The sequence below is a fragment of the Oreochromis aureus genome, linkage group 10, assembly GCF_013358895.1.
Source record: "Oreochromis aureus strain Israel breed Guangdong linkage group 10, ZZ_aureus, whole genome shotgun sequence".
NCBI lineage: Eukaryota > Metazoa > Chordata > Actinopteri > Cichliformes > Cichlidae > Oreochromis > Oreochromis aureus.
Genome location: NC_052951.1, coordinates 35,211,895 through 35,234,612, shown reverse-complemented (window position 1 = coordinate 35,234,612; position 22,718 = coordinate 35,211,895). Strand labels below are relative to the sequence as shown.

Sequence of the window (22,718 nt, the reverse complement as noted above, 5' to 3'; positions counted from 1 at the left end):
GAAGTAATAGCAGTGGGTTTTTTGCGGACCATCACAGTAATGAAAGATTTATGATTATTACATCATCTCAGTGCGACATTGTGCAGAGGAAAAAGTTGTTTGATCTTTTATGACGGCTCTTATTTTCCATCTGTTCAGTTAATATTATTTCATCAGCTCTATGTTGATGCACTGACGATTGCTTACTTCTAATAGTCACTTTATAAATGTCATTTTATTAATTCGAAAACATTTTAATTATAGTGAAGAACATTTGTGCTATGAATGTATTTCCTGTGTTGATTTTGTTCATTTTCTAAAATCGTTTATGAAGTCAGACTTTGTTTCTTAGAAAACAAAACATATGAATAATATGAATCCATCACCATTAAATAAGGAACAACTACAATACATTTTTCGGGGTCAAAAATTCATTTTTATTTTTTCACGCTGACTTTGTGGAAAACTTCATTTGTTTCACAGCTCAGTGGAAGAACCTGATAAACTAAAATAAAATGTAGAAACATAATTTATTGGATGGTTAAACCAATACGTCCTCCTCTGATTGGTCCAGCTTGGCCTGCTGATAACACGTCCAACCTTCTGGAGATCAAATTAATTTTAAACTTATGTTTTAATTTAATAACAAGTTTGAAATGCTAATAAAATGATATTTATGGTGTAATACTTCAGTTTGACCACATGAGGGTGACTTTTAATCATCATCACATTAAGCTGCTGTGTTGCTTCTTAACAGCCAATGGCTGTTGCTTCTTCTGTTTGGATAAAAATGCTTTTGTACACACTATATTTGAACATGTCTTAATAATATAATATATAATATAAATAAAAAATATATAGTTATATCTGTAACTCTGAAACGCTCTTGTGGGCATTGCTTACCTCACGATGCTGGGTGGAGCAGCCACAGCTGTTTACTCCAGAGGAAACTGTGAAACTTTGTGAAAGGAGTCGGATACGAGTCAGTGATGCTCACTGCTGACTGATGACAGCCACACTGAGATGCTGAGGATATGCTGAATTTTTCTGTCAGTAAGTGCTCCTGTTTATGCCTTTCTTAGCTACTGTTAGCCTCCGTTAGCTGCTCTTAGCAGGTGATGTCTTTGAAGTGGCTCAAATGTTGTTAGTGACTCGGACACTTAGCTGTAAACTGCTGCAGTTAAGTGTTTTCTCTGACTCCTCCCCTCATCTGGTGGCGTTTCTCTGTGATTTCTAACATTAAATGTAAAGAGTCGCTTTAATGTCGGCCCCCTAGTGTTCGGTTCGTTAGTCTCCTCTGTACCGTGACTGCTTTTTGTTTCTTCACTGTTTTGATGTTTTTTATATATATATATATATTTTTTTTTTTTTTCTCTGTCCCATTTGGTTCTTTAGCCGTCAGAATTGTTGTCTGAAGACCAACAAGGATACCAAATGGATTTATTTTGCCAAATGGATCATCATGGCATTGCCGCATTGGTCCATTTGATCAAACTTTGTTATTATTTAATTTTCAGTTGTTACAGATGGGACAGACATGACTGGGGGAAAGGAAAGGGAGAAAGAAAGAGAGGAAGGAAAAGAAAAACAGAAGGGAAAAGGGACAGTGCGAAAGGGCACTTACAAAGACAAAGAGAAAAAAAAATCTCCTGGATCACCTGTTGAGAGAAAAAGAAGAGAAAGCAAGCAAAAAAAACCAAAAAAACAAAGCAACATACTAAACACAACACCATCACATTAATCTAGCTGAGTGTGAACAGCAGTAAATACTAAATATTGAATGTTGTTGTGCAGCACGCAGGACAGACAGCGCACAATCTGCTTTGAAGTAGCAGCTAAGAAAGGTGTAGTTTATGTCTACGAACAGTGAACACCCGTGTGCACACCTGTGTGGATCAACGCGCTTGTATACAAAAAGGTTTCCCCATGTAACGGTCTGCTAGAGGTGTGGAGGGCCATAGCCCCGTCCCCAGGGCATGAAGCAGGCATGGAGGAGATCCAGGCTCCAGACATCCAGAGGCCCCAGAGTGCGAGAGCCCAAGGAGTACCACCGGAGGGGCATCCGTGCCACCCTCCTGGGAAGGGCTGAGGAGATCCCCAGACGAGGGGTCACCCAGTAGCCACGGAGCAGAAGCCAGAGGGGGCTGCACCGGCATGCCCGCCGGCTCTGCCGGCAGCCAGCTGTGCCAGAGTGAACCGAGTTGCAGGCCCCGAGGCCGGAGGCCCGAGGGCCCCCTTTGCCCCGGAAGAGGCCTGACCGAGCGACAGGCACCAGGCCCCGCCAAGTAGCCACCGGGAGTGAGCTGGTGCATACCTGAGCGCCCAGCCCCTGGACACCAAGAACCACCAATGCACCAACCCCTGAGGCCATCAGTTACCAGCAGGGAGTGTGGTGAGGGGAGATGTTTTTTATATTTTGTGACTAATAACAAATAAAAATCAGTAAAAATCATTTTGTCAGCTTTGTGTTGCTGAGCTGAAGAGCACCCGCAGACATGACAAAATGACCTGTAAGGAAACTGTCAACAGCTGAACATTTAAATTCAAGAGAAGCAGATTTCTTAAGTTGTGCTCGCTGAATCTCAGCAGGTGAAGCTAGTGACGCTCTCATCACAGTCATCCACATGTGATCATGTTGAACTTATTTCTGACACTTTTGTGGATGTTTGAATGCAACACAGTGATTAATAAACAATAACACAATGTTTATTAATCACATTTTAATTACTCTGTGAAATTAATTTAACCTGAACTAAAAAAAGAGAATTAAAAAACCAATTTACCTCAGTCTGAGTCTGTGTCATCGAGTCTGTGGCTGTGACATCAGTTCCTGTTTGTCCCGCCACGGTCATTATGGTGGTTAAGATACAATACAATACAATTTTATTTATATAGCACGTTTAAAACCAGGGGGGCAAACCAAAGTGCTTCACAGTGAGGAATAAACAGTAATTTACAGTAAGTCATTAAAACAAGGTAAGATAGAGAAAGTAGAGAAAACAAACAAAAAGCATTAGTAAGTAGAGATGGGGAGAAATCATGATTATCCAGAGAAATGAGTAACGATACAGCAATTAATGAGCGGTGAGAATTAGCAAGTCGGAAAAGCCAGGTTGAATAGGTAAGTTTTCAAGCGTGCTTTAAAGGATTGAATGGAGTCAGAGGCACGATTAGTAGCAGGAAGACTATTCCAGAGGTTTGGTGCTACAGAGGCAAAAGCACAATCACCCCTAGTCTTCAGACGGTGCCTGGGCTGGGCCAGAAGTAACTGACCAGATGATCGTAAAGAACCTCTGGGAGTACAGAGACTGAGGAGGTCGGTGAGATAGTCAGGGGCAAGGTTGTTCAGGCATTTGAAAGTAAGCAGCAGAACTTTAAAATCAATACGAAATTTAATAGGCAGCCAATATAAGTCAGAGAGCACTGGAGTAATGGAGGGAAACTTTTCTATTTCCGGGTAGAAGACGAGCCGCAGCTTTCTGAACGAGCTGTAATCGTTAGAGGTGAGCGAGTTGGAGTCCAGAGTACAGCAAGTTACAATAATCTAATATGGAGGTCACAAAGGCATGGATCAGTTTTTCAAGATCTTTGTACGGTATTAAGTGTTTGGCCTTTGAAATCTGGCGCAATTGGAAGAAGCCAGATTTCACCACTAAGGAAATCTGTTTATCCAGCTTAAATGAACTATCCAGGCAAACACCCTGATTACTCACAGTATCTGTAAGACAGCAAGCAAAGGGACCAAATCGAGAAGCTAGCTGGTCTCGAGGAGTGTGACTATCAAACACCATAATCTCAGTTTTCTTCCCATTTAAAATGAGAGAATTGGCTGACAGCCACTCTGTGACCTCTTTCAAGCAGTCAGACAAACGATTCAATGAAGCAGGCAGGTCATCAGACAACTGGAAAAAGATTTGAATGTCGCCAGTATAACAGTGGTAGGAGATCTGATATTTGTCAAACATAGAACCCAGGGGCAGCTGGACTTGTAGTCAAGACCGCCTAAACCAAGACCAAGACAATACCAAGACCAGAGGGTATCAAGACCAAGACAAGACCAAGACAGACTGAGTCAAGACCAAGACCAAGTCGAGACACCAAAGTCTTTAAACTGCAGCCAGATGCTGCTTCGTTTACAGGCGTCAGGCATATTTATGTGTTTTTGCTTTCGCACAGCCCTCCTCACCGCTGTCTACTGTCTCACTCACTGACTGAGAGGACAGACGCACGCTCCACTTGACTGTCGCGTCTCTCACCCTCTCTGTTTTTCACATAATGATATTATCCTATATCCTCACATGTGATTGGCCACAATATGGAGGGATTGGAGCAGAGCTGAGCCACTGTGTGAGAGCTGAGCAGCCAAAGGAAATTAAGTGAGGAGCCGGCTCTCGCTCAATGGGAGTCGACTCTCCTGATTCACTACAAAGCACTCTGTAAGCACGGCTCTTAGAGCTGATGCTTTTGTGCATGACACATTATCAAACGTTACGTTGTGTGTCATGGATACTGTTGACTCCAAATCTCCCGACCACTATGTTGATCTGAGACAGCAAGACCGAGACAGCGAGACCAAGACCACGTAAAAGTGTTCTCGAGACATCCAACTCTAGGGGTAGCATATACAAGGCAAACAGTAGAGGGCCCAGCACAGACCCCTGTGGTACTCCACAACAAAGAGGGGCAGCGGTGGACGAGTAGCAACCCATCATGACATTTTTCTGTCATGAGAGGTTGGTTTAAATTGGTGCAGAATCTTGATGCCTATAACATGTTCCAGTCTCTCTAAAAGAATTTTATGGTCTACCATATCAAAAGCAGCGGACAGATCCAATAAAATTAAAACAGCAGGACGACCTGAGTCAGTAACTAAAAGAAGATCATTGAAAACCCTCAGCAGTGCCGTTTCAGTGCTGTGGTGAGGTTTAAAACCAGACTGAAATTTGTCACTACAGGGAGTGCAGAATTATTAGGCAAGTTGTATTTTTGAGGAATAATTTTATTATTGAACAACAACCATGTTCTCAATGAACCCAAAAAACTCATTAATATCAAAGCTGAATGTTTTTGGAAGTAGTTTTGAGTTTGTTTTTAGTTTGAGCTATTTTAGGGGGATATCTGTGTGTGCAGGTGACTATTACTGTGCATAATTATTAGGCAACTTAACAAAAACAAATATATACCCATTTCAATGATTTATTTTACCAGTGAAACCAATATAACATCTCCACATTCACAAATATACATTTCTGACATTCAAAAACCAAACCAAAACAAATCAGCGACCAATATAGCCACCTTTCTTTGCAAGGACACTCAAAAGCCTGCCATCCATGGATTCTGTCAGTGTTTTGATCTGTTCACCATCAACATTGCGTGCAGCAGCAACCACAGCCTCCCAGACACTGTTCAGAGAGGTGTACTGTTTTCCCTCCTTGTAAATCTCACATTTGATGATGGACCACAGGTTCTCACTGGGGTTCAGATCAGGTGAACAAGGAGGCCATGTCATTAGTTTTTCTTCTTTTATACCCTTTCTTGCCAGCCACGCTGTGGAGTACTTGGACGCGTGTGATGGAGCATTGTCCTGCATGAAAATCATGTTTTTCTTGAAGGATGCAGACTTCTTCCTGTACCACTGCTTGAAGAAGGTGTCTTCCAGAAACTGGCAGTAGGACTGGGAGTTGAGCTTGACTCCATCCTCAACCCGAAAAGGCCCCACAAGCTCATCTTTGATGATACCAGCCCAAACCAGTACTCCACCTCCACCTTGCTGGCGTCTGAGTCGGACTGGAGCTCTCTGCCCTTTACCAATCCAGCCACGGGCCCATCCATCTGGCCCATCAAGACTCACTCTCATTTCATCAGTCCATAAAACCTTAGAAAAATCAGTCTTGAGATATTTCTTGGGCCAGTCTTGACGTTTCAGCTTGTGTGTCTTGTTCAGTGGTGGTCGTCTTTCAGCCTTTCTTACCTTGGCCGTGTCTCTGAGTATTGCACACCTTGTGCTTTTGGGCACTCCAGTGATGTTGCAGCTCTGAAATATGGCCAAACTGGTGGCAAGTGGCATCTTGGCAGCTGCACGCTTGACTTTTCTCAGTTCATGGGCAGTTATTTTGCGCCTTGGTTTTTCCACATGCTTCTTGCGACCCTGTTGACTATTTTGAATGAAACGCTTGATTGTTCGATGATCACGCTTCAGAAGCTTTGCAATTTTAAGACTGCTGCATCCCTCTGCAAGATATCTCACTATTTTTGACTTTTCTGAGCCTGTCAAGTCCTTCTTTTGACCCATTTTGCCAAAGGAAAGGAAGTTGCCTAATAATTATGCACACCTGATATAGGGTGTTGATGTCATTAGACCACACCCCTTCTCATTACAGAGATGCACATCACCTAATATGCTTAATTGGTAGTAGGCTTTCGAGCCTATACAGCTTGGAGTAAGACAACATGCATGAAGAGGATGATGTGGACAAAATACTCATTTGCCTAATAATTCTGCACTCCCTGTATGTCTCCATGTTTCCTGTTTTATTTTGGAAGTCTGGTGTTCTTTGTTCATTGTAGTTAGTGTTACTCTGTATTGTCATTGTCTCCACTTCTCCTGATCACCTCATGTGTGTATTTAAGTCCTCAGTCTTCCTTTGTTCGTCGTCGCGTCGTCTGTGTTCCTCCCCTCTGGTCAAGTTAAGTGTTTTTCAGGGTTCTGTGCAGTTCATGTTTGCCATTTGGTTTATGTTGTTTTTCATGCACCCGCACGATGAGGTCATGTTCATGTCTGTTTCGTCACGCCATTTGGTTCACAGTTTCCATGCATCTGCACAGCATTCTGTTCACAGTGATCATAGTTATTCCTTTCACTCATGTTAGTGTTTTTCCAGTTTAGGTTTTTGGTTAGTTGCAGTCTCTGTCCCTGTTATGTTTTGTCTACTCCCCTCTGCTTCAGCCCAAATAAAGGCTCGCTTTCAGTTTAAGTTCACTCCTGTCTCCTCGCCTGTGTTCACGCCTGGGTCCACCACTCTCCACACGGTCTGCCTCCGCTGGCCGTGACAGAAAGGGTAGGATGGCCAGTCCCCTCACGGTCTCTAAATGAACAGTGCGCCGTGAGGTCAGTTTCTGATCATTAATATGCAAATTCTCATGGCCATTGATCAACAACCACTGATCAAAGAACACTGATCAATGGCCATGAGTCCCATTCACAGAGAGTTGGGGAATGGCTGCAATCACAGCATTGTAAGATGGTGACAGATGTACCCTTAGGCCCCCTCCTCCATTCAGAGATGGTCTTTCCCTTTTCACGTAAATAGCCTCCTTGACTCGGCGCTCAAACCAGCGTTCCTCCCTGTCCAGGATGTGTACATCCTCATCGTTGAAAGAGTGTCCACTGGCCTGTAGGTGTAAATAGACTGCAGAGTCCTGGTCTGACGAGGTGGCTCTGCTGTGTTGTGCCATCCGCTTCGCTAGAGGTTGTTTGGTTTCCCCGATGTATAAATCCTACCAATCCTCCTGGCACTTAGGCAGCAGCTGACTTCCTGGATCACCTGGAGCTTTCTTTAGGTGCCTTCCTAGCTTTGACAGATGGGAAACTTGCAGTCAGCTAAGACTGAAGAGGTCACTTGATGATGACGAAACGTTTCTCCCACTGAAAACACCCAGATGAACAGAATCAACCTTTTGAGATTTCCTTACCTGGATGATTGAGCGTACATCAAGACGTCAAACCCAAGAAACACCACACCGTAAATATGTGGGTTCTTTTTTTTAATCTAACTTTTTAAATACTAGTCCTTCAAACTAGTAAAAATGTGGGTAAGGGTAATGGGATCCCCGGTCTTCATTACAGTCTCTGACCCAAGAAATTAGGTTTTAACCTCTCCAGTGTCCCAGTGAACAAACTATGGATGTTGTAAGATGGCGCGGCCACGTCCAGACGCCTTCCTGACCGCTCCGCTCAGACTATGCACCTTTTTAGTTGTTTACTTATTTATTGCTTTGTTAAACATTCCAAAATCTTCTAGTTTTAGCAGGTGTGTTCACTTCCATCTTCAACGAGTCCCTGGCGAAGTCTGTGGTCCCCACATGCTTCAAGAGATCCACCGTCATCCCGGTGTCCAAGAACAGCAAACCCTCATGCCTGAATGATTACCGGCCAGTTGCACTGACCTCGGTGGTTATGAAGGTGTTCGAGAGGCTGTTGAAGAACATCATCTCCTCCTCCATCCCAGACACCACAGATCCGCTCCAGTTCGCCTACCGACCCAACAGATCCACGGAGGACGCCATCGCCCACGTCCTGCACACCACCCTCAGCCACGTGGACAAGAAACAGGGTAACTATGTGAGAATGCTGTTGGTTGATTACAGTTCAGCGTTTAACACAATAGTGCCCAGTAGACTGTTCACAAAGCTGAGGGATCTGGGACTCAACAGCCATCTGTGTGTGTGGGTGTTGGACTTCCTCACTGGGTGAGGGTGGGTAGGTGCATCTCTAACAGCATCACCATCAACACAGGAGCACCACAAGGCTGTGTCCTTTCGCCACTGCTCTACTCCCTCTACACTTCAGACTGTGTGGCCACCCACGGCTCCAACACCATTGTGAAGTTTGCTGATGACACAGTGGTGTTGGGCGCCATCTACAACAACGATGAGGCGGCCTACATGGATGAAATGAAGAATCTGGCATCGTGGTGCCGGGACAACCATCTCCAGCTGAACGTTGGCAAGACCAAGGAGCTGGTGGTGGACTTCAGAAGGAGTCAGCACAGAGACTACAAGCCCATTATCATCAATGGAGCTCCAGTGGAGAGGGTGCAGTCCTTTAAGTATCTCGGTGTCCACATGCAGGCACTGTGGAGAGCATCCTCACACAGAATATCATATCCTGTAAAAGAACAGCTGTGTCAAGTTCCTCTTCAGAGAGTGATCCGCACGGCAGAACGCTGCTGCAGGACTGCTCTCCCCTACCTACAGGACATTTACACCAAGAGATGGTGGTCCAGAGCAGTTCAGATATTGAAGGACCCATCCTGGCAAAACAAATGTTCCAACTCTGCACTCAGGCAGAAGATTCTGCACCATCCGGGCAAAAACAGACAGGCTCAAGAGGAGCTTCTATCCCCAAGCCATCCGTGTGTTAAATGAGGACAGGGTGACAGGGCAGAGGTCTTACAGAAGTCCTACACTCCCCCACGCATGGTATCGGTCAGCCCTGGCAGGAATTAAGAGGAGAGATGTTGGGATCTGGCTCGAAGCTGTTAGAAAAATTCTCTTATGAAGTAAAAGTCACAGAGCAGAGAGTTCCAACACATTTATTTTATGTGCAAGGAAGCAAAGGCATACACAGTGAACGTCTATGCTCACCGGGGTAATCCCACAGTTTCATTCATACATAGCTCCCAGACCCTGTTTAAAATTTTCAATTCTGCAATCAATCCTTGCCCTGATACACTAGACTTTGCCTCCCCAGCTCTCAGTGAGCAATTTTTAAATTATTTTACGAGGAAAATTTCACTTTTGAAAACCTCACTCCTACATCTTCCTGTGGTGAATCTGCTTCCTCCTGGTGGATCTCTGTCCAACTTCTATCAGTTTGAACCAATCTCACTCTCTACTTTTAAAGGCATATTGATCAATTGAAAAGTTCAAACTTGGCTCATCTGCATTTAAACATGCAGTGGTGCAACCTGTCCTAAAGAAAACTGGCCTCGACCACACTGATCTTATAGGCCGATCTCCAACCTTCCGTTTTTATCTAAAATACTAGAGAGAACTGTCCTCTTGCTGCAACTACAGGCCTACTTAAATGCAAACAACATTACAGGGAGTGCAGAATTATTAGGCAAATGAGTATTTTGTCCACATCATCCTCTTCATGCATGTTGTCTTACTCCAAGCTGTATAGGCTCGAAAGCCTACTACCAATTAAGCATATTAGGTGATGTGCATCTCTGTAATGAGAAGGGGTGTGGTCTAATGACATCAACACCCTATATCAGGTGTGCATAATTATTAGGCAACTTCCTTTCCTTTGGCAAAATGGGTCAAAAGAAGGACTTGACAGGCTCAGAAAAGTCAAAAATAGTGAGATATCTTGCAGAGGGATGCAGCAGTCTTAAAATTGCAAAGCTTCTGAAGCGTAATCATCGAACAATCAAGCGTTTCATTCAAAATAGTCAACAGGGTCGCAAGAAGCGTGTGGAAAAACCAAGGCGCAAAATAACTGCCCATGAACTGAGAAAAGTCAAGCGTGCAGCTGCCAAGATGCCACTTGCCACCAGTTTGGCCATATTTCAGAGCTGCAACATCACTGAGTGCCCAAAAGCACAAGGTGTGCAATACTCAGAGACATGGCCAAGGTAAGAAAGGCTGAAAGACGACCACCACTGAACAAGACACACAAGCTGAAACGTCAAGACTGGCCCAAGAAATATCTCAAGACTGATTTTTCTAAGGTTTTATGGACTGATGAAATGAGAGTGAGTCTTGATGGGCCAGATGGATGGGCCCGTGGCTGGATTGGTAAAGGGCAGAGAGCTCCAGTCCCACTCAGACGCCAGCAAGGTGGAGGTGGAGTACTGGTTTGGGCTGGTATCATCAAAGATGAGCTTGTGGGGCCTTTTCGGGTTGAGGATGGAGTCAAGCTCAACTCCCAGTCCTACTGCCAGTTTCTGGAAGACACCTTCTTCAAGCAGTGGTACAGGAAGAAGTCTGCATCCTTCAAGAAAAACATGATTTTCATGCAGGACAATGCTCCATCACACGCGTCCAAGTACTCCACAGCGTGGCTGGCAAGAAAGGGTATAAAAGAAGAAAAACTAATGACATGGCCTCCTTGTTCACCTGATCTGAACCCCAGTGAGAACCTGTGGTCCATCATCAAATGTGAGATTTACAAGGAGGAAAACAGTACACCTCTCTGAACAGTGTCTGGGAGGCTGTGGTTGCTGCTGCACGCAATGTTGATGGTGAACAGATCAAAACACTGACAGAATCCATGGATGGCAGGCTTTTGAGTGTCCTTGCAAAGAAAGGTGGCTATATTGGTCGCTGATTTGTTTTTGTTTGGTTTTTGAATGTCAGAAATGTATATTTGTGAATGTGGAGATGTTATATTGGTTTCACTGGTAGAAATAAATAATTGAAATGGGTATATATTTGTTTTTTGTTAAGTTGCCTAATAATTATGCACAGTAATAGTCACCTGCACACACAGATATCCCCCTAAAATAGCTAAAACTAAAAACAAACTCAAAACTACTTCCAAAAACATTCAGCTTTGATATTAATGAGTTTTTTGGGTTCATTGAGAACATGGTTGTTGTTCAATAATAAAATTATTCCTCAAAAATACAACTTGCCTAATAATTCTGCACTCCCTGTAGACATGGAGATAAAACATGACATAAAGTTAACATAACCACATAGACATGAAACATGACAGGTAGACGCACGAACCAGGGAGACTGAGTACAGGGGGAGATGACAGAAACAACTAAGAAATAAAGGACTAAACAGCAACCTAGAAATTAACTAGATCAAAAATGAATACAAAAATCCATAAAACTCGAACACTGGGTCACATGACCCAGTGCCGTGACACTTTCTTAAAAAAAGAACCTTAGAGCTGTTCATTTGATTTCTAAACCTAAGCTCCTTGTAAAAGTGTGAGGGACCCCTGGTTAGGGAGGAAATAAGCAGGGATTAAGAAATGTGGGTCCTAGTGTTGCTACTGAGTGACTGTAACATTAAGTCTAATGGCACTGTGATTCAAGCATTAGAGTAGCTCACTATCTACCAAGAGCATTCAGGGATAAATGACCCGTTCCAAACTTCAGTGGAACAGCACCTGCAGGATTGTCCCGGCGAGCGTAGACGTTCACTGTGTTTGTGCTTTCGCTTCCCTGCAAGTAAAACAAACGCAGTGAAACTTGCTGCTCTGTGTGTCTCACTTCTTTTTTCTCCCAGAGTCAGCACAAAGATCTGTAACAGCAGCAGAAAAACGGCTGTTGATAACAGGCTTTGTGCTTTGCTGCACGCACACTACAGAAGTGATGTACCACACACAGATGGAATCGCTAAATTACACAACTGCTGACGTGCAACCAACAACTACCTGCTTCTGTTTCCTCCTATTAAAATGTCACTATTCAAAGGGAGGCGTTAACAGCAGACTCAAATTGTGGTGTAATAAAGAGGAAACTATTTGTCAATGGAAAATTAGTCAGTATAAGCTTTTAATGATAGAATACTGCATGATGACCTTTGGATGACTTAGACTGTTGTTTTGATTCACTGTGACCCGTTATCATGCAGCGACGGAGCAGTTCCTGCTAGTGATAGATAAGAGCTTAACAAGCAGTTTCACTTTGTACCAGAAAGAGGAACCTCTCCCGGCGCACACACATGTACACATCCACATTCCAATGTAATGAACAAACGCACCTACTGTTGTATATAAATAAAGACCAGGGCAGTGGCAGAGTGCGAGTCTCTGTGACTGCCCATGTCAGCAAGTAAAACTGTGTGTTTCTCCTCTCTGATTCTCAGCTGAAGAAGTGTCTCTATTAGTGTCTCTTGACACTATTCAACAGAGACACAAACCACACATCAACTGTAAAAGACGAACATGGCCAGCAAATACAAGCGACTCGGTAAGTACATTTAAAAATAGCAATGTAGAAAATTAGTGTAAATTAAAGAGTAATAAGACTCAACACTCACTTTACCTTTCTTAGGTTTCATCTTTCTTTGATCTTTTTCTCTCACTGGTTTCCTTTGTTTTTACAATAGTTGATGTTTTTCTGTAGTTTTTATTGTACAATATGATCTAAACACACGAGCAAAGCAACCAACGTAAACATTAACCGTCAAAGGTTTAAAAAAAACCTTCGATGACAGCACTTTGTAGATAATATTAAATCCAGTTCTTTGTATTCTTTACGGCCAAGAAAGACACGGCTCAAAGTGGTCTAACTTAAAAATGATCTTTAATTTTACATATTCCAGAATATGGAGACGAGCAGGCGCCCAGACACGCCAGCCGAGGTCTCAAACAAAAACAGGAAGCCTGCTTATTTATATTCTTCCTCTAGACGTCACCCACACTTTAAGTTTCGATCAAACACTCCACTTAGTTTCACTTTCTGCTCCTGTGCTCTGCAAAGCATGCAGTTTCCTGTCAGCACTCTTAGCTCAAACTCAAAGCTGGCCCTCTCTTATACATAAAACAATATAATCAGCAAATAAGCATTAAAAATATATGTTTAAATCTCAACATGAGGAGGAAATGTGATTCTAACACTTTTGACAGAAGTGGCTTTGTTTTCACAATCAACATGTAGAGAGAGCAAGTACAAACCTTTGTAGCTTCTCTCGTCACCGGCAGATTCATGTTTAAACGATCAGATCGACGTGTTTAAAACTCAAAGTTTGATCTCTGGTGTCTTTTTAGTGACAGATGCAGCAGCTCCATTTCCTGAATCACCTCGTTGTTCAATAAATTTAGTATATTTAGTGAAGTCAGACAAAAATGTAACGTCGATACTGTGAGTCTGTGAAAATCAAGCTGTCAGTGGGAAGGCCACACGAGCCTCGCTCTCCTTCAACTTTACAGACTCACATCCAGATGTTTTCTTTTAAATAGAAAAATATGCAATATGATGTGTGGTGTGACCTGGGGCACCTCTACATCACAGCTAAGAGAGTTAAAGATCTTAATATTCGTACGCGATTAACAATTATCAGAGTGCTAAAACACAACTTTTCTCCATTTCATAATACTAAAGCACTTTACTCTTAATTAAAGTATAAATCAAAATATAAGTTTGATCAATACATAAATATTGTGTGAGAAAGTGACTTCCCCTAAACCTAATAACTGCTTGGGCCAGTTGGGGCAACTGCCAGTGAGTCTTTCCCACCCAGGGACTCCAAGAAGGCCGGGTACCCTGAACCGCCACTCGGTGCATAAGTGCAGACGACGGTCAGGGCCCATTCCCGACCCGGAAGTGCCTTATCCTGGCCTGTTTTCCTGTACCTCCTAAATAAACCGTGGTGAGAACAAAATATCTGGTGCTTGAGACGTTATGGAAATGTTACAATACAAAAAAATGGAAATCAGGTAGGAGGTCAAACACGTTTTCAAACTGCGAATGTGGTTTTACTGTGACTTAGTCCTCAGGCGCAAAATGTGATGAAATCACTGAAATTCTCTAATTTCTTTAAACAGGGTCAGAGGAACCACAAAAGAAAGAGATAACAGAGAAACCAGACCTCAGGATGGTGCTTCTTGGAACAACTGGATCTGGAAAAAGTGCATCAGGAAACACCATCTTAGGAAGAGAGGATGCTTTTGAATCTAAACTATCTCTGAACTCGGTAACTTCAGAGTGTCAGAAGGAAATGGGAGAGTTTGAAGGTCAAAAACTGTCTGTGGTCGATACTCCAGGTGTGTTTGATAATGTTCAAACTGAAGAGGAGATAAAGACAGAGATCAGGAGATCCATCTCCTTTGCTGCTCCTGGTCCTCATGTGTTCCTGGTTGTGATCTGTGTGGACAGATTCACAGAGAAAGAACGAGAAACACTGAGAATCCTTCAGCAGATGTTTGGAGTCCACTTAGCAGGATACACCATGGCCTTGTTCACACGTGGAGATGACCTGGAGCGTGGGGGAGTCACCATAGGAAATTTCATCAGGGAAGATCCAGCTCTTTATGACTTCATCCGTCAGTGTGGTGGAGGATATCAAGCTTTTAACAACATAAGCAGAGATCGCTCTCAGGTCAGAGAGCTGCTGGAGAAGATCAACACCATGGTTCAGAGAAACGGAGGAAGCTGCTACACCAACGAGATGTTCATACAGGCTGAGGAGGCCATGAGACAAGCAGAAGCAGACCTCAGGATTGTTGTTGTTGGGAAAACTGGAGCTGGGAAGAGTTCATCAGGAAACACCATCCTGGGAGGAAAAGCCTTTAAAACCGCATCAGCTTCATCTCCTGCCTCGGTGACATCAGAGTGTCAGCAGGAAGCAGCCATGTTTGATTTTCAGACCCTGGCTGTAGTTGATACTCCAGGCCTGTTTCACACCGTGTTCACCTTAGGCCAGGTGAACACGGAGATCAACAGATGCCTCTCATTGGCTGCTCCTGGTCCTCATGTGTTCCTGGTTGTGATCCAGCCAAGCATATTTATAGATGAAGAAGGAGAAACAGTGAGAATCCTTCAGGAGGTGTTTGGAGACAAAGCAACTCGTTACACCATGGCGTTGTTCACACATGTAGATGATCTGAATGTCTCCACAGAAGAATTCATCATGAAAACTCCAGCTCTCCGTGACTTAGTCCGTCAGTGTGGTGGAGGATATCATGTTTTTAACAACAGAAGCAGAGATCCTGCTCAGGTCAGAGAGCTGCTCGAGAAGGTCAACATAATGGTTCAGGGAAATGGAGGAAGCTGCTACACCAACGAGATGTTTGAGAAGGCAGAGAATGCTATAACCAAAGAGATGGAGCAACTTCAGAAGAACAGGCCTGGGCTAATGGCCACTGAAGCAAGATATGAAGCACAAAGAAACAACGAGTTTATTCGGGGCAGCTGGGTTGGTGCTGTTGCTGGAGCTGTTGCTGGAGCTGCTGCTGGAGTCGGTGCTGGAGTCGGTACTGCGATTGGCACCGAGATTACTGTTGGAGCTATCGTGGGAGCTGCAGCTGGTCCAGTGGGACTGTTGGTGGGAGCTGCACTGGGTCTGGCAGCAGGAGCTGCAGTGGGAGCTGGAGTGGGTCGTTCTACTGCTGCTAAAGTCAGGAAGCAGGCGTGTATTACACAGTGATGAATAATCACTCAGCAGCAGCTCGTTCAAGTCACACCATCAACACAATATTCACCAGTCTTTATCAGTATTATCATTTTTATTATCCTATTTGATTTTCATTGAATTAAAACTAATTCTTAATTATTATTGATCATGTTAGTTTGGGGACATCCTTGAATCTCAGCTGATGTGAAGCGCCTTGAGGCGACTTTTGTTGTGATTTGGCGCTATATAAATAAAATTGACTTGAATTGAATTGATGTAAATTATGTTTTAAAGCATGGTGAGTTTGCTTTCTTGTGCTGTCAGAGGAGAAACTGTAAAAGAAGCTGCAGTCAGCAGACTGCAAGGTTTGTCGTGTGACAGTAAAGACCGCCTCGAGGGTTTCTACCTTATAACATATAGCATCTGGAGTAAGTAAGTCCAGTTTTATTTATAGCACATCTGTTAAGACGAGGACCACAAAGTGATCATCAATGAAACAAAACTAAAGAAAAGAGCTTTTAGAGTCCACAGAGCTTCAGACTCTCAGGACCACTGTAGCAAAAGCTCAGCGTCCTTTAGTTTACAGCCTCATATGATGATCATGTGACCTCAGGCCCTGATCATGTGACCTCAGGAACCTGCTGGGGACGTATGGTAATCATATAATCATGAGCTGGTGCTGCTCCATAAAGCGCTCTAAAAGTCAGAACCACAATCTTGAAAAAGACTGAATTCAAAGGGAAATAAAGCAGCTTTAAGCACTTCAAATAAATTCAGTTTAGTTTTATTTATATGGCGCCAAATCCCAACAGCAGCAAGGCGCTTCATGTTGTAAGGTAGACACTCACGAGGTGTTCATACACCATTAGATTTTATCCACAGCGTGTCTTTGTCCTGTCTCCTCCCCTCACCCCAACCGGTCGTGTCAGAGGGCAGCAAATGTGGGAAGTTAAACCTGGTACCTGTCCAGGGGGTACAGTGGGATGGGCTCCAACCGCTCCACGACCTGAAGTGGAAAAGAGAATGGATGGACTGAGATTCTTCGTCAGCAGGCTGTGGCCTCTGCTCGGGCTGGGACCATGTCTAAGGCCATGAGCTTTTATTATACTCACCACCGCCTGCATCTGGGCCCAGCCTCCACACCAAGGGCATTTCTGGAGTCCTGAAGGTTGCAGTGCTGTACATAGAAAGGTGCTGCTGTTCTTCCAGATGTGACCCACACTGGTGACTTGCTGCTTCCTGGCAGTTAATTAGTCTGAAGCAAAGCATGCTGGGACTGGATCTGTCTGACTCGAGGTCAATTGAATAATTATTACAGGAATGTGTTCAAAGTGTCTGTGCTGATCCGCACAGCTGGTTCATGTTATTCATCAGTAAAGTGGAGATGTCCTCCTATTGTTGCAGCACATCATTATGGGACTGCCGTCAGGTCTCAGTGGGCTGATTGTTCAACTGTTCAGACCCCAAAGGGTCTTTGCCCTGATGCTGGGAGCAAATGCACCTAACTGCACAATGATGATATGATCAGATGTTCCCTTCATTCAGCTGTTCAAGGTGATCTTTACAGAGGACTGCCCTCCTCCTCGTCTGATTGGTTCAGCCTGCTGTCAGTCTGCAGTCTCTGATCCCGCCTCCAAACCCCTGCAGGTGAATTTAATCAAATAAATGATCTAATTTAAAAAATGTGTCTGTCTTTGTTCAGTCTGATGTGAAATGGAAACATATGGAGAGATATTTAATGGTGTAATACCTGAGTCTGACCACATGAGGGCGACATTTAATGAATGTCAGACTGAAGCTGGTAGAAATAATCACATGAAATAATCGTTGCGTGTGTGTGTGTGTGTGTGTGTGTGTGTGTGTAACATACATATCTTTGTGGGGACCAACAGTACTTATGGGGACAAAATGTCCTCACGAGTCTGAAAGCATGTTTGAGACTCATAGTGTAGTTTTAGTGTCAGGGTTACAGTTAGGTTTGGTTTAGGCTCAGGGTCAGGCAGTCATTTAAGATGTCAGGGAAAGCATGAGGTCAATGAGATGTCTCCACTAAGATATGAAAACAGGCGTGCGTGTGTGTGTGTGTGTGTACTGACTGTGAGCTGCAGTCATCAGCAGAGCAGGGATGACGATGATGAAGGTCAGCCTCACTGAGTTCCAGATGAAGTTTTCCAGGTGGTCTACCTGCTGCACAGCTGTGATCCTCACCTGTAAACATTTAGTCATGTGACCTGTGTACCAATCAGCAGCCTGAAGATGAAGCTGAGGTCAGAGCAGCAGCAGGAGGTCCCTCCCATTAAAAACACCAACAGGAACAGCAATCACTGTTTCCATCAATCAGTCAATCAATCAATCAATCAATCAATCAATCAATGAGCTCCTCTGCACAGAGAGCACATACATATTCACATCACAACACCATATACCACAAGCAACAGGGGTGGGTAAGGGGGTGAGCCGATGTAGACACAGTCATAATAATGCAGCGCTGGGCTTAGACCTGCAGTCTGACCTCGACCTTGGAGATAAGGGTTCGAAGGCGTTTGCAATCCAGGATGGGCGGCGTGTGATGGGAACGAAGAGCCTAAACACAGTCTGTTATCAGGGAAGAATTTTGTTGTTCAGCTCCAGCCTTGAGACCACAGCTGGCGCTGATATGGTAGCCGCATGAAATGATGGTGGTTTCCTTTAGTGGGAACAACTGCATGTCCATTTCACTCTAACAGTCCGTCACTGGCCTGTCAATCTCTTGCTGGAGAGCCTCGAGCTTCTCCAAGATCTTATCTGTGCTGCGTTCAATGAGCCCATTTTGAGAAGTCGCGACCCGCCCCATCGTTTCAATCACAGCGGGCAGCCTTGTGGGGTTTGAACAGCTGTTTCCACTTTCTTTAATCATTGATAAGCCAGGGCCAAGCCAGCTCCATCAGCAAGAACCCTGTTATCATGGTTCCAAAAAGGTAGATGTCTTCAATGTCCTCGATCGACAGTCCCATCAGGCACGCGACCCTCCAGTTCCTCCACCCGTCCATCGTGTATCCGGCAGGGAAAGCCCCTCCAGGACACTCAGGCTCTCCCGAGCCCGGGCGTCGAGAAGAGGGTGTCAGTTGCATTCAAGGACCAGTTGATTACATTCTCATCACAGTCGCCCACATGTGATCATGTTGAGCTCATTTCTGACACTTTTGTGGATGTTTGAACGTAACACAGTGATTAATAAACAATAACACGTTTATTAATCACATTTTAAAATTCTGTGAAATTAATTTAACCTGAACTAAAAAAAGAAAATTAAAAAAAAAACAACTTACCTCAGTCTGAGTCTGAGTCGGCATCGAGTCTGTGGCTGTGACATCACTTCCTGTTTGTCCCACCACGGTGGTGATGGTGGTTAAGATGTGAGGAGCTAAACAGAGTTTGAATTGTTAATAAAGTGAAACAATCAGTTTTACAGGAAGTTTGTGTGGAAGACAAAGATGGATTATTATGAACTGACATTCATGCAAAGCTGCCGTGGTAGATGGAGCTGAAACGAGCAGAATATTTCCACAGCTCAGCTTCATGTTTAATTACATTCTGAGTTTAGAGTGGACGTGAAACACTACAGCGTGGAGGCTCCAACCAGCTGTCACACATTTAACTCTTCAGATGAACTCTGTGTGTGAAGCTGCAGTCCAATCAGTTAGCACAGATTTCCACAGGAAGTGATCAGCACTATTTTAAGGTAACATCAAGGTGTGATTGAACCTCCACTTATTGAAAATGTCATTTTTGAAGTCATCATTTTCCTAAATCGTCCATAGGAAGACAGACTAAAGACAGACTGACAGAGTCTCAGAGATGATGCAGGTTTGGGGCGATCGTGGCTCAAGAGTTGGGAGTTCGCCTTGTAATCGGAAGGTTGCCAATTCGAGCCCCAGCTTGGACAGTCTCGGTCGTTGTGTCCTTGGGCAAGACACTTCACCCGTTGCCTACTGGTGGTGGTCAGAGGGCCCGGTGGCGCCAGTGTCCGGCAGCCTCGCCTCTGTCAGTGCGCCCCAGGCTGGCTGTGGCTACAATGTAGCTTGCCATCACCTGTGTGTGAATGTGTGTGTGAATGGGTGGATGACTGGATGTGTAAAGCGCTTTGCGGTCCTGAGGGACTAGTAAAGCGCTATATAAATACAGGCCATTTACCATTCAAATCATTTCCTCCTTCTGTGTTGTTGGCGAGTGGATTACCTCAGAGTAGGACCGTGTTTGTGGGCGATGTGCTCGTGGTAACAGGTCTGTTTGGGTGTTGTTGGGATTTATTTTCATCTGTAAGGCTGATGCCTCATCAAGTTTTAGACGTAGACTGTTCCTGTGATACCAACAGACACAAGACTGAGAGCCTTCACAGGAACGTGGACGGGGTTTGTGATATCTACAAGACCACAGGGCCACAACTCTGCTGTTATGGGATGCATCCTTCTCTAAGTCTGCAGGTCTGAGCGGGGAGCAAGAGGTGGTTGCCATGGTAACGGGAGTGTTGCTTGCAGAAGTGTTTCAGAAAGTTGCAGAAGAAGAAACGTGAGCCGAAGTGCTGGATCTCTGCCACATAAGGAGAACTTCTGACCAATCACCTGTGCCTCCTGTTTATCACACATGATACAAAGCCTGTCCTGTGTGGGGGTGGGGCTCTTTGTTTGTTTGTTTCAGAGGCACAGAAGACGTTTTTTAACTTGAACCTTCAACTGCTAATAATCTAAGAAAATGCACTCTGAGCATGTTTGTCTGTCTCTAAGTGAACCTACAGCTCTGGACAGAAACACTTTACCCTGATATGACGGGATGTTTGTCTTTAAATTTACAGCTTCGGTGCATTTTGTGCACAAACACCCGACAGGATCCTCACCTGTGACGACGCTCACATCGATGTGATGTTTGTCATCGTTGAACCAGCCGGGTATCTCCACCCTGCAGCCGTATCGTCCAGCGTCTCCCTCTGTCAGGCTCTTTATGGTCAGAGAGACGTCTCCGTCCTCCAGTCGGCCCAGCAGCTGATACCTGCTGGATGCTCTGGTTTCCACTGTGAGCCCATCTGTGGAGATCAGCTGATTGGAGCAGCCTCTGGTTGGTATTTCTCCTCGCTGCCAGCACACTGACAGAGCGCCATAGTATTTCCTGTCATACTTACAGGGCAGAGTGATGTCCTGACCCGTGTGACCTTTGACCTCCACGCTGTCACATTCACAGACTGAAAACACAGAAATAGGAAGTTAGAGTTTGATTTTTATTCAAAGAATAAAAAAGTGATTTTGTTCAAATAAGAGAGAGAGCAGAGCAAACAGAGTTACAGCAGGAGCCGTACGTACCTGACAGGAGGAGCAGCATCACAGGGAGTCTGGTTATTTCACTGTAGGCTGCTGAAACCCTCAGAGTCTTCATCACTCTGTAGAACATACAAATATCATCAGCTCGCCCACTCTCCTCTGAAAGACTCTGCAGGGGTAAAAAGAGCCGGACTCAACAAACCTTCAGTCTCAGAGCTGCTCCGTGTTGTTCTTCTTCTGCTGTCACATTTATGACTCTGTGGTTTGTCATGTCCGCCCTCACTTCCTGCTAACAGCAGCTCGTTCTGCAGACCAGCCACAGACTCGGAGATGAGTCAGCTTTTATTGAACTGCAGGTGTAACCCCCCTCAGTCTCTATGTCCGGTGCTGTATGAGTAAAACTCTCTGGACTCGAGATGGGTAGAGCTCAGGCGTGGTTTATTCCCCTTTTGTGGGTCTCTGCAATAACATGGGACATGAATAACCATGGGTTTCCAGCAACAGCATTCCGCCCAAACTATCAAGAAAAGTTTCAAATTATTAGACACGACAATCTCCTCTAGCTGTTAGCCGCTAGCTCAGCGTGTCCATTTTTCCCTACTGTCTAACCCATTAATTTCAAAACAAGATCATAAAACTGAAATCTACTCAGATGCTACTGTATGGACAGTTCATGCTGTTAATGCACTGACATGTTAACCTCAATGAGGATCTTCAAATATGTTTTAAACTCATGTTCAGTCAGGGCGGACTGAGGAAGAACGTACCACAGCAAAAGCTTCATTGCTACTAACAGACAAGCTTAGGGAAAACCAGTTTACCGGTAGCAGACGTCCGCTGCGGATTTTCAAAATAAAAGTTTCAAAATAAACCCATGGTTGCGATCCCAAGTTTAACAGGAATTTAACAACAACAAAACCATATTCATTCTTTTACATCGTTACACAGGCAGAAGAACAGACGTTCTGTATTTACAAACAATATTTCAGATTAATTCAATCAGATTATTCATCCTTAGATACTCGAGCTGGTCTCTCGCTCTTTGTCAGCGAGATCTGTCAGACGCTCGTGTCCTCAGTACTCTGCTCAGAGGCAGAGGACGCGTACAAGTACACATACCTGTGATAAAAATACTGCAGTACTGAAGCAACTTCTTTACTTAAAAAGTAGCGGTGTTCTGGGAATACAGCCTACCTCACAAACCATCCTACCCGTTGTTTCTGAGCATGTGCACAAAACCCCAAGTTAACAGCATCTGGCTGTAATTTAATACTACTCCTTTGTCATATTTGGAAAATAGTTAAATATTAGCACTTTATTGAAGTGGATACTTGATTTTTTAAGCCCTTGTGAAATCGCTATCTGCTTTTTGCACAAAACTGTTGAATTTGCAGCTTTGGTTAAGTCTACTTTCAAGTTATTGGACACATTTGATGTTCTCGAGAAAGTTATTAAGTTTGCAGTGCATTCATGCTGAGTGAAATATTCTAATTCGTTAATATGTATATGGTATGTTAAGTCTATCTAGGTAATGTGGTTATTTAATAGGTTAAATTATGTGCATTGTTTGCTGCACATATTGAAGCTCAAAAGAAGATATGGAAAAGAAATGGGAAGAGCTTTTGTGGAACTGTAGATGGTATT

At 44.1% G+C, this 22,718-nt stretch overlaps 2 protein-coding genes across 2 annotated transcripts; one reads left to right on the top strand and one right to left on the bottom strand.

Annotated features, from left to right (window-relative positions):
* Positions 1-12,441: 12,441 nt before the first annotated feature.
* Positions 12,442-16,054, top strand: LOC116321923 (GTPase IMAP family member 8-like). Its single transcript, XM_031741859.2, has 2 exons — positions 12,442-12,638; positions 14,216-16,054. Exons 1-2 carry the CDS (start codon positions 12,614-12,616, stop codon positions 15,814-15,816), a joined length of 1,626 nt encoding a protein of 541 aa, XP_031597719.2. The 5' UTR covers positions 12,442-12,613; the 3' UTR covers positions 15,817-16,054.
* Positions 16,055-16,197: 143 nt separating this feature from the next.
* LOC120442237 (hepatitis A virus cellular receptor 1 homolog) lies at positions 16,198-22,280 on the bottom strand. Its single transcript, XM_039618196.1, has 6 exons — positions 22,269-22,280; positions 21,117-21,243; positions 20,657-20,998; positions 19,092-19,186; positions 17,880-17,991; positions 16,198-17,424 (listed from the first exon to the last, which is right to left on the bottom strand). Exons 1-6 carry the CDS (start codon positions 22,278-22,280, stop codon positions 17,345-17,347), a joined length of 768 nt encoding a protein of 255 aa, XP_039474130.1. The 3' UTR covers positions 16,198-17,344.
* Positions 22,281-22,718: the final 438 nt, after the last annotated feature.